General features: G+C 39.3%; 1 protein-coding gene across 12 annotated transcripts in view; it reads right to left on the bottom strand.

Moving 5' to 3' along the window:
• The window catches only part of SENP7 (SUMO specific peptidase 7), a 186,252-nt gene that overhangs the window by 34,652 nt on the left and 129,122 nt on the right, over positions 1-22,478 (bottom strand). For 11 of the 12 annotated variants that reach the window (XR_004349610.1, XM_032629915.1, XM_032629914.1 and 8 more), the window contains 3 exons: positions 3,015-3,196; positions 1,189-1,528; positions 230-387 (listed from right to left, as the gene is read on the bottom strand). Coding sequence is in view for 11 of the 12 variants with exons in the window: in XM_032629915.1 (XP_032485806.1) it covers positions 230-387; positions 1,189-1,528; positions 3,015-3,196 (680 nt within the window). In the remaining variant the exon portion in view is untranslated. The remainder of the gene's footprint in view (positions 1-229; positions 388-1,188; positions 1,529-3,014; positions 3,197-22,478) is intronic. The other variant, XM_032629917.1, reaches the window with a different exon arrangement.

Raw genomic sequence — 22,478 nt, 5'->3', positions numbered from 1 at the left:
GTGGAGCAGCTGGGCCCGTGAGCCATGGCTGCTGAGCCTGCGCGTCCAGAGCCTCTGCTCCGCAACGGGAGAGGCCACACAGTGAGAGGCCCGCGTACCGCAAAAAAAAATTCAAACTAAGAAAATTCATAATTTTTATATAATATTCTGCTTGACGGAAACAAAAAGTAGTCATTAGCCAATAGTGTATATTTCACTGTTAATCTGTGAGAAGACAGAAATAAATTACCCGTACAGATTCACATGTAATCAGTGGTAGTTCTGACATTGCTGGCTCAGAAGTACTCTCACTTTCATTAGAGATGGCATGATCTTGCTTAGGTTGTAATTTAAGAATTTCTGAACTTTTATGTTCAACGGGTCCTTCTTCATCACTGGAAACAACAACTAAAAAGGTAAAATGTATTTTTTAAATGTGTCACAATAATCATACATAAAAAGAGAACTTTGTAATTCGTGCAATATATCTTTCATAATCCCACTGAACTGAATCATCTAACTTTATTCAATTTAGAAACTGGCCTATCATTCATAATCTAATTTACACTAGTCACATACAATGTTTCCACGTCAGCACTATTATTTGGCAGTTACCTGCAACCTTAACTTCTAGAGGACGAAGATATTTACAAATGGATAGAGTCATGAGGAGAACTTAGGACCAAATTCTAGTTCTAATCATGTTATTACACCATCATTCTAAATTGTACTTTAAATCCTGTTACGTTAGTTGCTTTTAGGAGGGGGAAATGGATGGCTAGGGAAAGATGTGGGAGACCAGTCACTGGATATCCTTTAGAACCTTTTTTGTACCATGTGACTGCATCAAATACTGGAAAATTAAAAAATTAATGACAATAATTAAACAGCACTTAAATGCTCTGTACTTCAGTTTAATCAACCAAAATGATAATAATAATGGTCCTTACAGAAACTTATAAAAAACTACTGATGAGATTACAGTACACTAATCTAAAAAAAATTACTTCTGCTTCCAAGTACTCCATTCCTTACCTAAATCAATATTACAAAATAAATGAAGTCCCAAAACCCCAAGTCTCTTTTTTCTGAAGTTAATATATTCCACAGTGATGTAATAAATAACTTATTGCCTAGCAAAATTTGTTTGAGAGGAGAAAGAAAAGAAATAAGTAGAGGAGAGAAAATTATTATCCTCATGTTACTTACTTGGTTCAGCAGAGATAAATGATTGGTTCCCTTCACTATGTTCACTTAAAACAGGTTTTTCTACTGTGTTCAATTCATTCTCATCCTTCTCGACCACAGGACAATTCCCCACAGTATCAGTAGAAATAGAGCTCTCAAAAGTTTTAGTGGTTGAACATTCAGAGGTGATTTGGGGAGCAGCACGCAAAGCCAACTCCTGACTACAAAGTGAGGATAGTTTAGTAAAATCACTTTCTATGGGTTCAAGCATAATTTCTTCAAGCAGTTTTGGGTCCTCCTGATAGTTTTCACTTGACTTTTCCAACTCAGTGGATACTGTTGGGTCATTTTCTTGTTCTTTCTGAACATAAATAAATGCATACAAAAATTAGCATTTTTCAAATTTGGCTAACATAAAGAGTTTTTTAAGTTTAAATTCCTAAAGAAGAGTATAGAAGTAAAAACATATCATTTCTATAACTATAGGGGTAGAAAACTACTCAATTATACTACATTACTCTTGCCAGTGTCTCTCAAATATATAGTTTGGTCTGTCCAATCAGATGCCTAAACATTTTTCAAAAGGATGTGAAGGAGAAACTCCCATATTTACAAGTGGTTCAGAGGTCTTCCACAGTCTTGTCAACTTTAAATGAGAGGAATTTTTTTTACAGTTTTATTTTGCAAAAGAGGCCATTTGACATCATATGACTTTAGTAACAAAAAAGCAAAAAAATTAAAAACTTAAGAGGATAACAATATGAAAAATTATGAAAATCAATCACTGCCTTCACATCTCTATTACTGTATAAATATAAATCATGTTTATAATTATAACTCAAAGGCACAGCAAAGTCCTGAAATGCCTTGTGAATCAAAGGACTCAAAAAGCTGTCTCCTCATACTTTTATTGTTAACTGCATACTAAGTCTTTGAAAATAGGTAATGTATGCATTAACGTATGTATGGTAATTCTCTACAACAAATTCCCTAAACTCTGGAAAAAGAGATGTCTATAGAAATTGGAAGTAAATTACTACTGATAAAATAAGTCAGGTAATAATTTCACAGAGCAAGTGAAAAAGCAATTGACTGGACAGTATGAATAGTATTTGGTTATAATAAGGGGGGGAAAAAGCAAACAGGTCTGAAAGATATCCATCAAACTACTAACTAAGGGCTGGTTATCGGAGGAGAAATACTTTTAACTGTTTTACTTGTTCATAGTACAGTCAGCCCTCTGTATGCGCAGGTTCCACCAACCGCAGGTTCCACCAACTGCAAATGGTACATATTTCCAGAAAAATAATTCCAGAAATTTACAGAATAAATCCACCAACTGCAAATGGTACATATTTCCAGAAAAATAATTCCAGAAATTTACAGAAAATTACTGAATTTGCCATGCAGAGACAACTATTTACATAGCATTTACATTGTATTTATAGCCATTTACATATAATTTACATTGTATTAGTTATTATAAGTAATCTAGAGATGATTTAAAATATACAGGAAGATGTAGATTATATGCAAATATTATACCATTTTATATAAGGTATTTAAGCATCTATGGATTTTGTTATGTGCAGGGTCCCGGAACCAATACTATGTAGATACTGAGTGATGCCTGTATCTGAAATTTGTTCCCATAACTGTATTATTGCAAAAAAAAGTTGTATTTAAAGTATTTTTAAAAAAATAAACAGAATGAAAAAAATAGGCAAAGAAAAGAAAGAAATATGATGATAAAAGCAGAAAGCCAGGAGAACATTATTTGGCCACAGTCAATTCATTTTTATCATAGCACAAATTATTTCATATGACATCTAAATACCTCTACTTACTGTCTGTTCTGCTGACTTATACAAAGAAGTAGGATTAAGAGAACCAGGTAAATTACTTCTAAGCCTTTGTTTTCTCTTCCTGGAAACCAGAGTGGATTCCATTTTTGAATCAGAATTTGTATTATCCTTGTTTCTGCTCCCCTCTTCAAGATGATCACAACCTCTACTTCCCCTATTGAGGTCTTAAAAAAACAGAAGAGACATAAATATGGCCAAAAAGTAAAGAAAGAATCTCATTTAGAAGAGCTCAAATAAAATCATCAAAATGACTATACTACTTTCAAAGCTAGTTTTTTCATAGTCCACTACTAAATTCTCATACTAACATGGATGAATATAAAGACATATCCCATTTTAAACTGCATACACAAAGCAAATGTTCATTGTACAAAAAGTATAAGATATGGGAAATATATTAAAAGGTAGTATTCTTTAGTAACCAAAGCAAAGCAACCAAACCATGTTTTTCCTTTTCCCATAACTGCATTTTACTCTGATACAAAAAAAAAAGTCTTAATAAAATTTTGAAAGTTAGTCTCTTAGAAAGTTTTTTAAATTCACTGATTTTGGAAATTACAACTAATTTAGCAATTAGTTGTCCTTTTTAAATGTAAGTTTTATATATACATATTTTTTAAATGAAAAGGGACAATAATTGAAAGAGTAGAGTACTGATCACTGCTCTTTTAAAAGGAACAAAAATACCTTTCCTCAGCAGGTGACTGTGATAAATAATTATTCATAAAGCTAACAATTTCCTTCACACTTTCTTTTTTAAAAAAAAATCAAGACCCTATAATTTTAAACCTCCAATAAATTTATTACCTACAGAAAAGGAAGTACTCCCTTTTTTAAGTCAAAAAAGCATTATTTTGAAACCCATATCAAGTATTAACAAACCTGCTTAGTATTTCAGTTATCAAATATATGTGCTGTAAAAAAATACCTTCCAAAAGGTTCTACCTAACTAACTGAGGGTTATCCTAACTAACTGCAGGTTATCCTGAATTATTTTGCTCTCTGAATCTACACCATACAAGTACCAACTCAGAGTTCACACAAAGCAAGTCCCAAAGCAGCTTGCTTGAATTCATAACTTAAAGTCTATGTAACACTGAATGGCCTGACCTCTCCATTCACTCAAAGTTCTTCAACACTATACACCTTCTCTTCAAACTATTCTTGCTCTTACTCTAGCTTTATAAACATCTAAAGACTAACATTCATAATTTCTCTTTGTCTTTGTTTAAAAGGCAGGCATGGGTACAGGACTGAGGGCAAAAACTCCAAGACAGTCTTCCAATTTCCAAAGACAACATTCTTAACTCCCTCCCCCCAGGAAAATAAACTACCCCCAACTTATCAACACAGTATTTTGAAAAGCACAATAAATTTTATTTGTAATTCTGTAAACTGTAAAGGCAGTCAAAGACAATTTCTACTTATTAATACCATATCAAGTTATAACTTCTAAACATAAATGCTACAGAAAAAACTGAAGAGGGATTACCTCAAGATGGCAAAGTAGAAGGACACGAGTGCATCCCCTTTTTATGAAAACACCAAAATCACAACTAACTGCTGAACAACCAGGGACAAAAAAACGCTGGAACCTACCAAAAACAGAATACCCTACATCCAAAGACAAAGAGGAGGCCACAGCAAGATGGTAGGAGGGATGCAACAGGAATAAACTCAAATCCTATAACCGCCAAGTGGCAGACAGAAAAGTGGAAAAGTTATACCACAGAAGTTATCCCACAGGAGTGAAAGTTCCGAGCCCCACATCAGGCTTCCCAGCCTGGGGGTCCAACAACAGAAGAAGTCCCCAGAGAATCTAGCTTTAAAGGCTAGTGGGGTTTGATCAAAGGATGTCCACAGGACTGGGAGAAACAGAAACTCCACTCTTGGAGAGCACACACAAAGTCTCGTGCACACCAGGACCCAGGGAAAAAAGGAGTGATGCCGTAAGAGACTGGGCCAGACCTCCCTGCTATTACTGAAGGGTCTCCTGTGGAGGCGGATGGTGGCTGGGGAAAAGGACACAGGAACCAGCAGTTCTGGGAAGTATCCACTGGCGGAAGCCCACCCGGAGGCCGCCATTAGCCCTACTAAACAGCTTGTAGGCTCCAGTACTGGATCACCTCAGGCCAAACAACCAAAAGGGTAAGAACCCAGCCCCACCCATCATCAGACAAGTGCATTAAAGTTTTACTGAGGGCTAGGGGGAAGGTGGCAGAAGAATAAGACACGGAGATCACCTTCCTCCCCACAGATACATCAGAAATACATGTACACGTGGAACAACTCCTACAGAACACCTACTGAGGGCTGGCAGGAGACCTCAGAACTCCCAAAAGGCAAGAAACTCCCCATGTACCTGGGTAGGGCAAAAGAAACAAAAATAAACAGAGACAAAAGAATAGGGACAGGACTTGCACAAGTGGGAAGGAGCTGTGAAGGAAGAAAAGTTTCCACACACTAGGAAGCCCCTTCGCGGATGGAGGCTGCGGGTGGAAGAGGGGGGAAACTTCGGACCCACGGAGCAGAGCACAGCAACAGGGATGCGTAGGGCAAAGCGGAGAGATTCCTGCACAGAGGATCGGTGCCGACAGGGACTCACCAGCCTGAGAGCCTTGTCTGCTCACCCGCCGGGGCGGGGCGGCGCGGGGAGCTGAGGCTCGGTCTTCTGTGATCACAGGGAGAGGACTGGCAGCGTGAACACAGCCTGCAGGGGGTTAGTGCACCACTGCTAGCTGGGAGGGAGTTGGGGAAAAGTCTGGACCTGCCGAAGAGGCAAGAGACTTTTTCTTCCCTCTTTGTTTCCCGGTGCGTGAGGAGAAGGGACTAAGAGCGCTGCCTGAAGGAGCTCCAGAGATGGGCGCGAGCCGCAGCTAACAGCGCGGACCCCAGAGACGGGCATGAGACGCTAAGGCTGCGGCTGCCGCCACCAAGAGGCCTGTGTGTGAGCACAGGTCACTCTCCACACCTCCCCTCCCGGGAGGCTGTGCAGCCCGCCACTGCCAGGGTCCTGGGATCCAGAGATAACTTCCCCGGGAGAACGCACAGCGCATCTAAGGTTGGTTCAACATCACACCAGCCTCTGCCGCTGCAGGCTCGCCCCGCATCCGTGACCCTCCCTCCCCGCAGCCTGAGCGAGCCACAGCCCCCGAATCAGCTGCTCTTTTAACCCCATCCTGTCTGAGCGAAGAACAGACGCCCTCCGGCGACGTACACGCATAGGCGGGCCAAATCCAAAATTGAGCCCCGGGAGCTATGCAAACAAAGAAGAGAAACGGAAATGTCTCGCAGCAGCCTTAGGAGCAGTGGATTAAATCTCCACAATCAACTTGATGTACCCTGCATCTGTGGAATACATAAATAGAAAATGAATCATCCCGAATTGAGGAGGTGGACTTTGAGAGCAAGATTTATTATTTTTTCCCCTATTGCTCTTTTTGTGACCGTGTGGATGAAAGGCTCTTGGTGCTGCAGCCAGGACTCAGTGCTGTCCCTCTGCGGTGGGAGAGGGAACTTCAGGACACTGGTCCACAAGAGACCTCCCAGCTCCACATAATATCAAATGGTGAAAATCTCCCAGAGATCTCCATCTCGACACCAGCACCCAGCTTCACTCAACGACCAGCAAGCTACAGTGCTGGACACCCTATGCCAAACAACTAGCAAGACAGGAACACAACCACACCCATTAGCAGCGACGCTGCCTAAAATCATGATAAGTCCACAGACACCCCAAAACACACCACAAGACGTGGACCTGCCCACCAGAAAGACAAGATCCAGCCTCATCCACCAGAACACAGGCGCTAGTCCCCTCCACCAGGAAGCCTACACAACCCACTGAACCAACGTTAGCCACTGGGGACAGACACCAAAAACAACAGGAGCTACGAACCTGCAGCCTACAAAAAGGAGACCCCAAACACAGTAAGATAAGCAATATGAGAAGACAGAAAAACACACAGCAGATGAAGGAGCCAGATAAAAATACACCAGACCTAACAATGAAGAGGAAATAGGCTGTCTACCTGAAAAATAATTCAGAATAATGATAGTAAAGATGATCCAAAATCTTGGAAATAGAATAGAGAAAATACAAGAAACATTTAACAAGGACCTAGAAGAACTAAAGATGAAACAAGCAATGATGAACAACACAATAAATGAAATTAAAAATACTCTAGATGGGATCAATAGCAGAATAACTGAGACAGAAGAACGGATAAGTGACCTGGAAGACAAAATAGTGGAAATAACTACTGCAGAGCAGAATAAAGAAAAAAGAATCAAAAGAACTGAGGACAGTCTCAGAGACCTCTGGAACAACATTAAACGCACCAACATTCGAATTATAGGGGTCCCAGAAGAAGAGAAAAAGAAAGGGACTGAGAAAATATTTTAAGAGATTATAGTTAAAAACTTCCCTAATATGGGAAAGGAAATAATTAATCAACTCCAAGAAGCACAGAGAGTCCCATACAGGATACATCCAAGGAGAAACACGCCAAGACATATATTAATCAAACTGTCAAAAATTAAATAAAAGAAAACACATTAAAAGCAGCAAGGGAAAAATAACAAATAACACACAAGGGAATCCCCATAAGGTTAACGGCTGATCTCTCAGCAGAAAATCTGCAAGCCAGAAGGGAGAGGCAGGACATATTGAAAGTGATGAAGGAGAAAAACCTACAACCAAGATTACTCTACCAAGCAAGGATCTCATTCAGTTTTGATGGAGAAATTAAAACCTTTACAGACAAGCAAAAGCTGAGAGAGTTCAGCACCACCAAACCAGCTTTACAACAAATGCTAAAGGAACTTCTCTAGGCAAGGAACACAAGAGAAGGAAAAGACCTACAATAGCAAACCCAAAACAATTGAGAAAATGGGAATACAAACATATATATCGATAATTACCTTAAATGTAAATGGATTAAATGCTCGCACCAAAACACACAGACTGGGTGAATGGATACAAAAACAAGACCCATATATATGCTGTCTACAAGAGACCCACTTCAGACCTAGGGATACATACAGACTGAAAGTGAGGGGATGGAAAAAGATATTCCATGCAAATGGAAATCAACAGAAAGCTGGAGTAGCAATTCTCATATCAGACAAAATCGACTTTAAAATAAAGACTATTACAAGAGACAAAGAAGGACACTACATAATGATCAAGGGATCGATCCAAGAAGAAGATATAGCAATTGTAAATATTTATACACCCAACATAGGAGCACCTCAATACATAAGGCAAATACCAACAGCCATAAAAGGGGAAATCGATAGTAACATATTCATAGTAGAGGACTTTAACACCCCACTTTCACCAATGGACGGATCATCCAAAATGAAATAAAATAAGGAAACACAAGCTTTAAATGATACATTAAACAACATGGAATTAATTGATATTTATAGGATATTCCATCCAAAAACAACAGAATACATATTTTTCTCAAGTGCTCATGGAACATTCTCCAGGATAAATCATATCTTGGGTCACAAATCAAGCCTTGGTAAATTTAAGAAAACTGAAATGTATCAAGTATCTTTTCCGACCACAACGCGATAAGACTAGATATCAATTACAGGAAAAGACCTGTAAAAAATACAAACACATGGAGGCTAAACAATACACTACTTAATGACACAGTGATCACTGAAGAAAGCAAAGAGGAAATCAAAAAAAACCTAGAAACAAATGACAATGGAGACAAAACGAACTAAAACCTATGTGAGGCAGCAAAAGCAGTTCTAAGAGGGAAGTTTATAGCAATACAATCCTACCTTAAGAAACAGGAAACATCTCGAATAAACAACCGCACCTTGCACCTAAAGCAATGAGAGAAAGAAGAACAAAAAAAACCCCAAAGTTAGCAGAAGGAAAGAAATCATAAAGATCAAATCAGAAATAAATGAAAAAGAAATGAAGAAAATGATAGCAAACTAAAAGCTGGTTCTTTGAGAGATAAACAAAATTGATAAACCATTAACCAGACTCATCAAGGAAAAAAGGGAGAAGACTCAAATCAATAGAATTAGAAATGAAAACTGAAAAGTAACAACTGACACTGCAGAAACACAAAAGATCATGAGAGATTACTACAAGCAACTCTATGCAAATAAAATGGACAACCTGGAAGAAATGGACACTTTCTTAGAAATGTATAACCTGCCAAGACTGAATCAGAAAGAAATAGAAAATATGAACAGACCAATCACAAGCACTGAAACTGAAACTGTGATAAAAATCTTCAAACAAACAAAAGCCAAGGACCAGATGGCTTCACAGGCGAACTCTATCAAACATTTAGAGAAGAGCTAACACCTATCCTTCTCAAACTCTTCCAAAATATAACAAAAGGAGGAACACTCCCAAACTCATTCTACGAGGCCACCATCACCCTGATACCAAACCAGAAAACGATGTCACAAAGAAAGAAAACTACAGGCCAATATCACTGATGAACATAGATGCAAAAATCCTCAACAAAATACTAGCAAACAGAACCCAACAGCACATTAAAAGGATCATACACCATGATCAAGTGGGGTTTATCCCAAGAATGCAAGGATTCTTCAATATACGCAAAACAATCAACATGATACACCATATTAACAAAGTGAAGGAGAAAAACCACATGATCATCTCAACAGATGCAGAGAAAGCTTTTGACAAAATTCAACACCCATTTATGATAAAAACCCTCCAGAAAGTAGGCATAGAAGGAACTTTCCTCAACATAATAAAGGCCATATATGACAAACCCACAGCCAACATCGTCCTCAATGGTGAAAAACTGAAACCACTTCCACTAAGATCAGGAACAAGACAAGGTTGCCCACTCTCACCACTCTTATTCAACATAGTTTTGGAAGTTTTAGACACAGCAGTCAGAGGAGAAAAGGAAATAAAAGGAATCCAAATCAGGAAAGAAGAAGTAAAGCTGTCACTGTTTGCAGATGACATGATACTATACATAGAAAATCTGAAAGATGCTACCAAAAAACTACTAGAGCTAATCAATGAATTTGGTAAAGTAGCAGGATACAAAATTAATGCACAGAAATCTCTGGCATTCCTATACACTAATGATGAAAAACCTGAAAGTGAAATTAAGAAAACAGTCCCGTTTACCACTGCAAGAAAAATAATAAAATTTCTGGGAATAAACCTACCTAAGGAGACAAAAGACCTGTATGCAGAAAATTATAAGATACTGATGAAAGAAACTAAAGATAATACAAACAGATGGAGAGATACACCATGTTCTTGGATTCGAAGAATCAACATTTTGAAAATGACTCAACTACCCAAGCAATCTACAGATTCAATGCATTCCCTATCAAACTACCACTGGCATTTTTCTCAGAACTAGAACAAAAAATTTCACAATTTGTATGGAAACACAAAAGACCCCGAATAGCCAAAGCAATCTTGAGAATGAGAAATGGAGCTGGAGGAATCAGGCTCCTTGACTTCAGACTATACTACAAAGCTACAGTAATCAACACAGTATGGTACTAGCACAAAAACAGAAATATAGATCAAGGGACCAGGATAGAAAGCCCAGAGATAAACCCACGCACATATGGTCACCTTATCTTTGATAAAGGAGGCAGGAATGTACAGTGGAGAAAGGACAGCGTCTTCAATAAGTGGTGCTGGGGAAACTGGACAGGTACATGTAAAAGTATGAGATTAGATCACTCCCTAATACCATACACAAAAATAAGCTCAAAATGGATTAAAGACCTAAATGTAAGGCCAGAAACTATCAAACTCTTAGAGGAAAACATAGGCAGAACACTCTATGACATAAATCACAGCAAGATCCTTTCTGACCCACCTCCTAGAGAAATGGAAATAAAAACAAAAATAAACAAATGGGACCTAATGAAACTCCAAAGCTTTTGCACAGCAAAGGAAACCATAAACAAGACCAAAAGACAACCATCAGAATGGGAGAAAATATTTGCAAATGAAGCAACTGACAAAGGATTAATCTCCAAAATTTACAAGCAACTCATGCAGCTCAATAACAAAAAAACAAACAACCCAATCCAGAAATGGGCAGAAGACCTAAATAGACATTTCTCCAAAGAAGATATACAGTTCTCCAACAAACACATGAAAGAATGCTCAACATCATTAATCATTAGAGAAATGCAAATCAAAACTACAATGAGATATCATTGCACACCAGTCAGAATGGCCATCATCAAAAAATCTAGAAACAATAAATGCTGGAGAGGGTGTGGAGAAAAGGGAACACTCTTGCACTGCTGGTGGGAATGTGAATTGGTACAGCCACTAGGGGAAACAGTATGGAGGTTCCTTAAAAAACTACAAATAGAACTACCATATGACCCAGCAATCCCACTACTGGGCATGTAGCCTGAGAAAACCATAATTCAAAAAGAGTCAAGGGAGTGAGCCAGAGGCCCCGAATCAGCTGCTCCTTTAACCCCGTCCTGTCTGAGCGAAAAAACAGACGCCCTCCAGCGACCTACACGCAGAGGCAGGGCCAAATCCAAAGCTGAGCTCCTGTGAGCTGTGAGAACAAAGAAGAGAAAGGGAAATCTCTCCCAGCAGCCACAGAAGCAGTGGATTAAAGCTCCACAATCAACTTGATATACCCTGCATCTGTGGAATACCTGAATAGACAAGGAATGATCCCAAATTAAAGAGGTGGAATTTAGGAGCGAGATCTATGATTTTTTTCCCTTTTCCTCTTTTTGTGAATGTGTACGTGTATGCTTCTGTGTGAGATCCTGTCTGTATACTCTTGCTTCCACCATTTGTCCTAGGGCTCTATCCGTCCATGACTTTTTTTTAAAAATTCTTTTTCTTAATAATTAAGTTTAATTGTAATAACTTTATTATACTTTACCTTCGTTCTTTCTTTCTTTCCTTCCTTCCTTCCCTCCTTTAGACAACGAATCACCCCAAATTGAGGAGGTGGTCTCAGGGAGCAGGATTTATGATTTTTCCCCCTTTACCTCTTTTTGTGAAGGTGTATGTGTATGCTTCTGTGTAAGATTTTCTCTGTATAGCTTTGCTTCCAACATTTGTCCTAAGGTTCTATCCGTCCCTTTTTTTTTTTTTTCTAAATATTTTTTAATTCAATAACTATATTATACTTTATTTTATTTTTACTGTATCATCTTTCTTTCTGTCTTTTTTCCTTCTTTCCCTCCTTCCTTCCTTCCTCCCTCCCTCCCTCCCTCCCTCCTTTCTTTCCTTCTTTGCTTCTTTCTTCCTTCCTTCCTTTCCTCCTTTCCTTCTTTCTTTACTCATACTTCTACTAATTCTCCCTACTTTTTCTCCCTTTTATTCTGAGCTGTGTGGATGAAAGGCTCTTGGTGCTCCAGCCAGGAGTCAGGGCTCTGCCTCTGAGGTAGGAGAGCCAACTTCAGGACACTGGTCAACAAGAGACCTCCCAGCTCCACATAATATTAAACGGTGGAAATATCCCAGAGACCTCCATCTTAACACCAGCACCCAGCTTCACTCAACGACCAGCAAGCCACAAGGCTGGACAACCTATGCCAAACAACTAGCAAAACAGGAACACAACCCCACCCATTAGCAGAGAGGCTGCCTAAAATCATAATAAGGCCACAGACACCCCAAAACACACCACCAGACGTGAACCTGCCCACTAGAGAGACAAGATCCAGCCTCATCCAGCACAACACAGGCACTAGTCCCCTCCACCAGGAAGCCTACACAACCCACTGAACCAACTTAAGCCACTGGAGACAGACATCAAAAACAACGGGAACTACGAAAGTGCAGCCTGCAAAAAGGAGACCCCAAACACAGTAAGATAAGCAAAATGAGAAGACAGAAAAACACACAGCAGATGAAGGAGCAAGATAAAAACCCACCAGACCTAACAAATGAAGAGGAAATAGGCAATCTACCTGAAAAAGAATTCAGAATAATGATAGTAAGGATGATCCGAAATCTTGGAAGTAGAATGGACAAAATGCAAGAAACAGTTAACAAGGACCTACAAGAACTAAAGATGATACAAGCAACGATGAACAATGCAATAAATGAAATTAAAATCACTCTAGATAGGATCAATAGCAGAATAACTGAGGCAGAAGAACGGATAAGTGACCTGGAAGATAAAGTAGTGGAAATAACTACTGCAGAGCAGAATAAAGAAAAAAGAATGAAAAGAACTGAGGACAGTCTCAGAGACCTCTGGGACAACATGAAACGCACCAACATTCGAATTATAGGGGTTCCAGAAGAAGAAGAGAAAAAGAAAGGGACTGAGAAAATATTTGAAGAGATTATAGTTGAAAACTTCCCTAATATGGGAAAGGAAATAGTTAATCAAGTCCAGGAAGCACAGAGGGTCCCATACAGGATAAATACAAGGAGAAACACGCCAAGACACATATTAATCAAACTGTCAAAAATTAAATACAAAGAAAGCATATTAAAAGCAGCAAGGGAAAAACAACAAATAACACACAAGGGAATCCCCATAAGGTTAACAGCTGATCTCTCAGCAGAAACCCTACAAGCCAGAAGGGAGTGGCAGGACATACTGAAAGTGCTGAAGGAGAATAGCCTGCAACCAAGACTACTCTACCCAGCAAGGATCTCATTCACATTTGATGGAGAAATTAAAACCTTTACAGACAAGCAAAAGCTGAGAGAGTTCAGCACCACCAAACCAGCTTTACAACAAATGCTAAAGGAACTTCTCTAGACACGAAACACAAGAGAAGGAAATGACCTATAGTAGCGAACCCAAAACAATATATAAAATGGAAATAGGAACATACATATCGATAATTACCTTAAATGTAAATGGACTAAATGCTCCCACCAAAAGACACAGATTGGCTGAATGGATACAAAAACAAGACCCTTATATATGCTGTCTACAAGAGACCCACTTCAGAACTAGAGACACATACAGACTGAAAGTAAGGGGATGGAAAAAGATATTCCATGCAAATGGAAACCAAAAGAAAGCTGGAGTAGCAATTCTCATATCAGACAAAATAGACTTTAAAATAAGGACTATTAAAAGGGACAAAGAAGGACACTACATAATGATCAAGGGATCGATCCAAGAAGAAGATATAACAATTGTAAATATTTATGCACCCAACATAGGAGCACCTCAATACATAAGGCAAATACTAACAACCATAAAAGGGGAGATCAACAGTAACACATTCATAGTAGGGGACTTTAACACCCCACTTTCACCCATGGACAGATCATCCAAAATGAAAATAAATAAGGAAACACAAGCTTTAAATGATACATTAAACAAGATGGACTTAATTGATATTTATAGGACACTCCATCCAAAAACAACAGAATACACATTTTTCTCAAGTGCTCATGGAACATTCTCCAGGATAGATCATATCTTGGGTCACAAATCAAGCCTTGGTAAATTTAAGAAAACTGAAATTGTATCAAGTATCTTTTCCGACCACAACGCCATGAGACTAGATATCAATTACAGGAAAAGATCTGTAAAAAATACAAACACATGGAGGCTAAACAATACACTACTTAATAATGAAGTGATCACTGAAGAAATCAAAGAGGAAATAAAAAAATACCTAGAAACAAATGACAATGGAGACACAACGACCCAAAACCTATGGGATGCAGCAAAAGCAGTTCTAAGGGGGAAGTTTATAGCAATACAAGCCCACCTTAAGAAGCAGGAAACATCTCGAATAAACAACCTAACCTTGCACCTCAAGCAATTAGAGAAAGAAGAACAAAAAAACCCCAAAGCTAGCAGAAGGAAAGAAATCATAAAAATCAGATCAGAAATAAATGAAAAAGAAATGAAGGAAACAATAGCAAAGATCAATAAAACTAAAAGCTGGTTCTTTGAGAAGATAAACAAAATAGATAAACCACTAGCCAGACTCATCAAGAAAAAAAGGGAGAAGACTCAAATCAATAGAATTAGAAATGAAAAAGGAGAAGTAACAACTGACACTGCAGAAATAAAAAAAATCATGAGAGATTACTACAAGCAACTCTATGCCAATAAAATGGACAATCTGGAAGAAATGGACAAATTCTTAGAAATGCACAACCTGCCAAGACTGAATCAGGAAGAAATAGAAAATATGAACAGACCAATCACAAGCACTGAAATTGAAACTGTGATTAAAAACCTTCCAACAAACAAAAGCCCAGGACCAGATGGCTTCACAGGTGAATTCTATCAAACGTTTAGAGAAGAGCTAACACCTATCCTTCTCAAACTCTTCCAAAATATAGCAGAGGGAGGAACACTCCCAAATTCCTTCTACGAAGCCACCATCACCTTGATACCAAAACCAGACAAGGATGTCACAAAGAAAGAAAACTACAGGCCAATATCACTGATGAACATAGATGCAAAAATCCTCAACAAAATACTAGCAAACAGAATCCAACAGCACATTAAAAGGATCATACACCATGATCAAGTGGGGTTTATTCCAGGAATGCAAGGATTCTTCAATATACGCAAATCTATCAATGTGATAAACCATATTAACAAATTGAAGGAGAAAAACCATATGATCATCTCAATAGATGCAGAGAAAGCTTTCGACAAAATTCAACACCCATTTATGATAAAAACCCTCCAGAAAGTAGGCATAGAGGGAACTTTCCTCAACATAATAAAAGCCATATATGACAAGCCCACAGCAAACATCATCCTCAATGGTGAAAAACTGAAAGCATTTCCACTAAGATCAGGAACAAGACAAGGTTGCCCACTCTCACCACTCTTATTCAACATAGTTTTGGAAGTTTTAGCCACAGCAATCAGAGAAGAAAAGGAAATAAAAGGAATCCAAATCGGAAAAGAAGAAGTAAAGCTGTCACTGTTTGCAGATGACATGATACTATACATAGAGAATCCTAAAGATGCTACCAGAAAACTACTAGAGCTAATCAATGAATTTGGTAAAGTAGCAGGATACAAAATTAATGCACAGAAATCTCTGGCATTCCTATATACTAATGATGAAAAATCTGAAAGTGAAATCAAGAAAACACTCCCATTTACCATTGCAACAAAAAGAATAAAATATCTAGGAATAAACCTACCTAAGGATACGAAAGACCTGTATGCAGAAAATTATAAGACACTGATGAAAGAAATTAAAGATGATACAAATAGATGGAGAGATATACCATGTTCTTGGATGGGAAGAATCAACATTGTGAAAATGACTCTACTACCCAAAGCAATCTACAGATTCAATGCAATCCCTATCAAACTACCACTGGCATTTTTCACAGAACTAGAACAAAAAATTTCGCAATTTGTATGGAAACACAAAAGACCCCGAATAGCCAAAGCAATCTTGAGAACGAAAAAAGGAGCTGGAGGAATAAGGCTCCCTGACTTTAGACTATATTACAAAGCAACAGTAATCAAGACAGTATGGTACTGGCACAAAAACAGAAAGATAGATCAGTGGAACAGGATAGAAAGCCCAGAGATAAACCCACGCACATATGGACACCTTATCTTTGATAAAGGAGGCAGGAATGTACAGTGGAGAAAGGACAGCCTCTTCAATAAATGGTGCTGGGAAAACTGGACAGGTACATGTAAAAGTATGAGATTAGATCACTCCCTAACACCATACACAAAAATAAGCTCAAAATGGATTAAAGACCTAAATGTAAGGCCAGAAACTATCAAACTCTTAGAAGAAAACATAGGAAGAACACTCTATGACATAAATCACAGCAAGATCCTTTCTGACCCACCTCCTAGAGTAATGGAAATAAAAACAAAAATAAACAAATGGGACCTAATGAAACTTCAAAGCTTTTGCACAGCAAAGGAAACCATAACCAAGACCAAAAGACAACCCTCAGAATGGGAGAAAACATTTGCAAATGAAGCAACTGACAAAGGATTAATCTCCAAAATTTACAAGCAGCTCATGCAGCTCAATAACAAAAAAACAAACAACCCAATCCAAAAATGGGCAGAAGACCTAAATAGACATTTCTCCAAAGAAGATATACAGAATGCCAACAAACACATGAAAGAATGCTCAACATCATTAATCATTAGAGAAATGCAAATCAAAACTACAATGAGATATCATCTCACACCAGTCAGAATGGCCATCATCAAAAAATCTAGAAACAATAAATGCTGGAGAGGGTGTGGAGAAAAGGGGACACTCTTGCACTGCTGGTGGGAATGTGAATTGGTTCAGCCACTGTGGAGAACAGTATGGAGGTTCCTTAAAAAACTACAAATAGAATTACCATATGACCCAGCAATCCCACTACTTGGCATATACCCTGAGAAAACCAAAATTCAAAAAGAGTCATGTACCAAAATGTTCATTGCAGCTCTATTTACAATAGCCAGGACATGGAAACAACCTAAGCGCCCATCATCGGATGAATGGATAAAGAAGATGTGGCACATATACACAATGGAATATTACTCAGCCTTAAAAAGAAATGAAATTGAGCTATTTGTAATGAGATGGATAGACCTAGAGTCTGTCATACAGAGTGAAGTAAGTCAGAAAGAAAAAGACAAATACCGTATGCTAACACATATATATGGAATTTAAGGGAAAAAAATGTCATGAAGAACCTAGGGGTAAGATAGGAATAAAGACGCAGACCTACTGGAGAACAGACTTGAGGGTATGGGGAGGGGGAAGGGTGAGTTTTGACAGGGCGAGAGAGAGTCATGGACATATACACACTAACAAACGTAGTAAGGTAGATAGCTGGGGGGAAGCAGCCACAAGGCACAGGGATATTAGCTCGGTGCTTTGTGACAGCCTGGAAGGGTGGGATGGGGAGAGTGGGAGGGAGGGAGATGCAAGAGGGAAGACATATGGGAACATATGTATATGTATAGCTGATTCACTTTGTTATAAAGCAGAAACTAACACACCATTGTAAAGCAATTATACCCCAATAAAGATGTTTAAAAAAAAAAAAAAAAAAAAAAAAAACACAATCTCCTCAATGCTTAAACATGAATTTCAGGACTTCGCTGGTGGTGCAGTGGTTAAGAATCTGCCTGCCAATGCAGGGGACACGGGTTTGGTCCGGGAAGATCCCACATGCAGCAGAGCAACTAAGCCTGTGTGCCACAACTACTGAGCCTGAGCTCTAGAGCCTGTGAGCCACAGCAACTGAGCCCACATGCCACAACTACTGAAGCCTGCGAGCCTAGAGCCCGTGCTCCGCAACAAGAGAAGCCACTGCAATGAGAAGCCTGCGCACTGCAACAAAGAGTAGCCCCCACTCGCAGCGACTAAAGAAAGCCCACGTGCAGCAACGAAGATCCAATGCAGCCAAAAATAAATAAATAAATTTAAAAACAAAAAAAAAAAAAAAAACAAAAAAAAAAAAAAAAAAAAGAGTCATGTACCAAAATGTTTATTGCAGGTTTGTTTACAATAGCCAGGAGATGGAAGCAACCTCAGTGTCCATCATCAGATGAATGGATAAAGAAGATGTGGCACATATATACAATGGAATATTACTCAGCCATAAAAAGAAACGAAATTGAGTTATTTGTAGTGAGGTGGATGGACCTAGAGTTTGTCATACAGAGTGAAGTAAGTCAGAAAGAGAAAGACAAATACCATATGCTAACACATATATGTGGAATCTAAGGGGAAAAAAAATGTCATGAAGAACCTCGGGGAATAAAGACACCGACCTACTAGAGAATGGACTTGAGGATATGGGGAGGGGGAAGGGTAAGCTGTGACAAAGTGAGAGAGTGGCATGGACATATATACACTACCAAATGTAAAATAGCTAGTGGGAAGCAGCCGTATAGCACAGGGAGATCAGCTCGGTGCTTTTTGACCACCTAGAGGGGTGAGATAGGGATGGGGGGAGGGAGGGAGATGCAAGAGGGAAGAGATATGGGAACATATGTATATGTATAACTGATTCACTTTCTTATAAAGCAGAAACTAACACACCACTGTAAAGCAATTATACTCCAATAAAGATGTAAAAAAAAAGAAAAAAAGTTTTACTGAGCACAACCCTGCCCACCAGAAGGATGAGTCCCACCTCCACCCACCACCCGTCCCTCCCATCAGGAAGCTTGTCGAACCCTCTTAAATAGCCTCACCCACCAGAGGGTGGACAGCAGAAGCAAGAAGAACTACAATCCTGCAGCCTGCGAAACGAAATCTACAATCACAGAAAATTAGACAAAATAAGGACTTCCCTGGTGGCGCAGTGGTTAAGAATCCACCAGCCAATGCAGGGGAATGCGTTCGAGCCCTGGTCTGGGAAGATCCCACATGCCACTAAACCCGTGTGCCACAACTATTGAGCCTACACTTAGAGCCCATGAGCCACAACTACTGAGCCCGTATGCCTAAACTACTGAAACCCATACAGCTAGAGCCCATGCTCCGCAACAAGAGAAGCCACCGCAATGGGAAGCCCATGTACCATAACGAAGAGTAGCCCCCCTTCGCCCCAACTAGAAAAAGCCTGTGCGCAGCAACAAAGAATGAATGCAGCCATGAATAAATAAATACATAAATAAATAAATTTAGTTTTAAGAAAAATAAAGAAAGAAAGTTAGACAAAATGAAACGGCAGAAGTATATTTCCCAGATGAAGGAACAAGATAAAACCTCAGAAAAACAACTGAAGTGGAGATAAAAAACCTTTCAGAAAAAGAATTCAGAATAATGATACTGAAGAAGATGCAGCATCAAGGAAAAAGGATGGAGGCAAGGATGGAGAAGATGCAAGAAGTGTTTAACAAAGACGTAGAAGAACTAAAGAACAAACAACAGAGGTGAACAATGCAATAACTGAAATGAAAAATACACTAGAAGGAATCAACAGCAGAATAACTGAGGAGATAACAGAAGAACAAATAAGTGACCTGGAAGACAAAATGGTGGAAATCACTGCCACGGAACAGAATAAAGAAAAAAGAATGAAAATAAATGACAGTCTAAGAGACCTCTGGGACAACATTAAACACACCAACATTCACATTATAGGGTTCCCAGAAGGAGAAGAGAGACAGAAAGGACCTGAGAAATAATTTGAAGAGATAATTGCTGAAAAATTCCCTAACATGGGAAAGGAAACATTCACCCAAGTCAGGAAGGGCAGAGAGTCCCAGGCAGGATAAACCAAGAAGAAACACACTGAGACACATAGTAATCAAACTGAAAAGAATTAAAGAAAAAAATATTAAAAGTAACAAGGGAAAAATGAGAAGTAACATACAAGGGAACTTCCATAAGGTTATCAGCTGACTTTTCAGCTGAAACTCTACAGGCCAGAAGGGAGTGGAACGATATATTAAAAGTGATGAAAGGGAAGAACCTTCAACTAAGAATATTCTACCCAGCAAGACTCTCATTCAAAAGCTTCACAGACAAGCAAAAGCTAAGACAGTTCAGCACCACCAGACCAACTTTGCAACAAATGCTAAAGAAACTTATCTAGGCAGGAAAGAGACCAGCAATTTAAAACAACCTTGTACATATACAGACTACTATATCAAAACCTCATGGGAATAGCAAATCCAAAAACTACAATAGATACACTCACACACACACACAAAGAAAAAGAAAAAGCAACCCAAACACAACACTAAAGATGGTCATCCAACCAGAGGAAAAAAGAATAAGAGAGGAAGGGAAGAAAAAAGACCTACAAAAACAAACCCAAAACAATTAAGAAAATGGCAATAGGAACTTACATATTGATAATTACCTTAAATGTAAATGGATTAAATGCTCCAATCAAAAGACATAAAGACTGGCTGAATGAATACAAAAGCAAGACCCATACATATGCTGTCTGCAAGAGACCCACTTCAGACCTAGGGACACATACAGACTGAAAGTGAGAGGATGGAAAAAGGTATTCGATGCAAATGGAGATCAAAATAAAGCTGCAGTAGCAATACTAATACTAGACAAAGTAGACTTTAAAATAAAGACTCTTAGGGGCTTCCCTGGTGGCGCAGTGGTTAAGAGTCTGCCTGGATGCAGGGGACACAGGTTTGTGCCCCGGTCCGGGAGGATCCCACATGCCATGGAGCGGCTGGGCCCGTGAGCCATGGCCACTGAGCCTGCGCATCTGGAGCCTGTGCTCTGCAACGGGAGAGGCCACAACAGTGGGAGGCCCACGTACCGCAAATAAATAAATAAATAAATAATAAATAAAGACTGTTATAAGAAACAAGGAAGGACACTACATAATGATCAAGGGATCAACCCAAGAAGAAGATATCACAATTATAAATATATATGCACCCAACATAGGAGCACCTCAAAATGTAAGGCAAATGCTAACAGCCATGAAAGAGAAAATGACAGAAACACAGTAATACTGAGGACTTTTAACACTCCACTTTCATCAATGGACACATCATCCAGACAGAAAGTCAATAAGGAAATACAGGTCTTAAATGACACATTAGACCAGATGGACTTAACTGATATTTATAAAGCATTCTACCCAAAAGCAACAGAATACACATTCTTCTCATGTGCACATGGAATGTTCTCCAGGACTGACCACATGCTGGGCCACAGAGAGCCTTGGTAAATTTAAGAAAATTGAAATCATATCAAGCATCTTTTCCAACCACAACACTATGAGATCAGAAGTAATTTACAAGACAAAAACTGTAGGGAATTTTCTGGTGGCGCCGTGGATAAGAACCCGCATGCCAATGCAAGGGACATGGGTTCCAGCCCTGGTCCAGGAAGATCCCACATGCTGTGGAGCAACTAAGTCCACATGCCACAACTACTGAGCCTGCACTCTAGAGCCCACGAGCCACAACTACTGAGCCTGGGTGCAACAACTACTAAAGCCCATGCACATAGAGCCCGTGCTCCACAACAAAAGAAGCCACTGCAATGAGAAGCCCACACACCACAATGAAGAGTAGCCCCTGCTTGCCACAACTAGAGAAAGCCCGTGTGCAGCAACGAAAACCCAACACAGCCAAAAATAAATTAATTAATTGAAAAAGAAAAAAGAAAAAGAAAAAAACTGTCAAAAACACAAACACAGGGGCTTCCCTGGTGGCGCAGTGGTTGAGAGTCCGCCTGCCGATGCAGGGGACACAGGTTCGTGCCCCGGTTCGGGAAAATCCCACATGCCGCGGAGCGGCTGGGCCTGTGAGCCATGGCCGCCGAGCCTGCGCGTCCGGAGCCTGGGCTCTGCAACGGGAGAGGCCACAACAGTGAGAGGCCCGTGTACCGCAAAAAAAAAAAAAAAAAAAAAAAAAAAAACACAAACACATAGAGGCTAAGCAATATGCTACTAAACAACCAATGGATCACTGACGAAATCAAAAAATACCTAGAGACAAATGAAAACAAAGCACAATGATCCAAAACCTATGGGATGCAGCAAAAGCA

This window comes from Phocoena sinus, chromosome 4 (genome assembly GCF_008692025.1).
Source record: "Phocoena sinus isolate mPhoSin1 chromosome 4, mPhoSin1.pri, whole genome shotgun sequence".
Classification (NCBI taxonomy): Eukaryota; Metazoa; Chordata; class Mammalia; order Artiodactyla; family Phocoenidae; genus Phocoena; species Phocoena sinus.
This window is presented reverse-complemented; position numbering and strand designations above follow the sequence as displayed.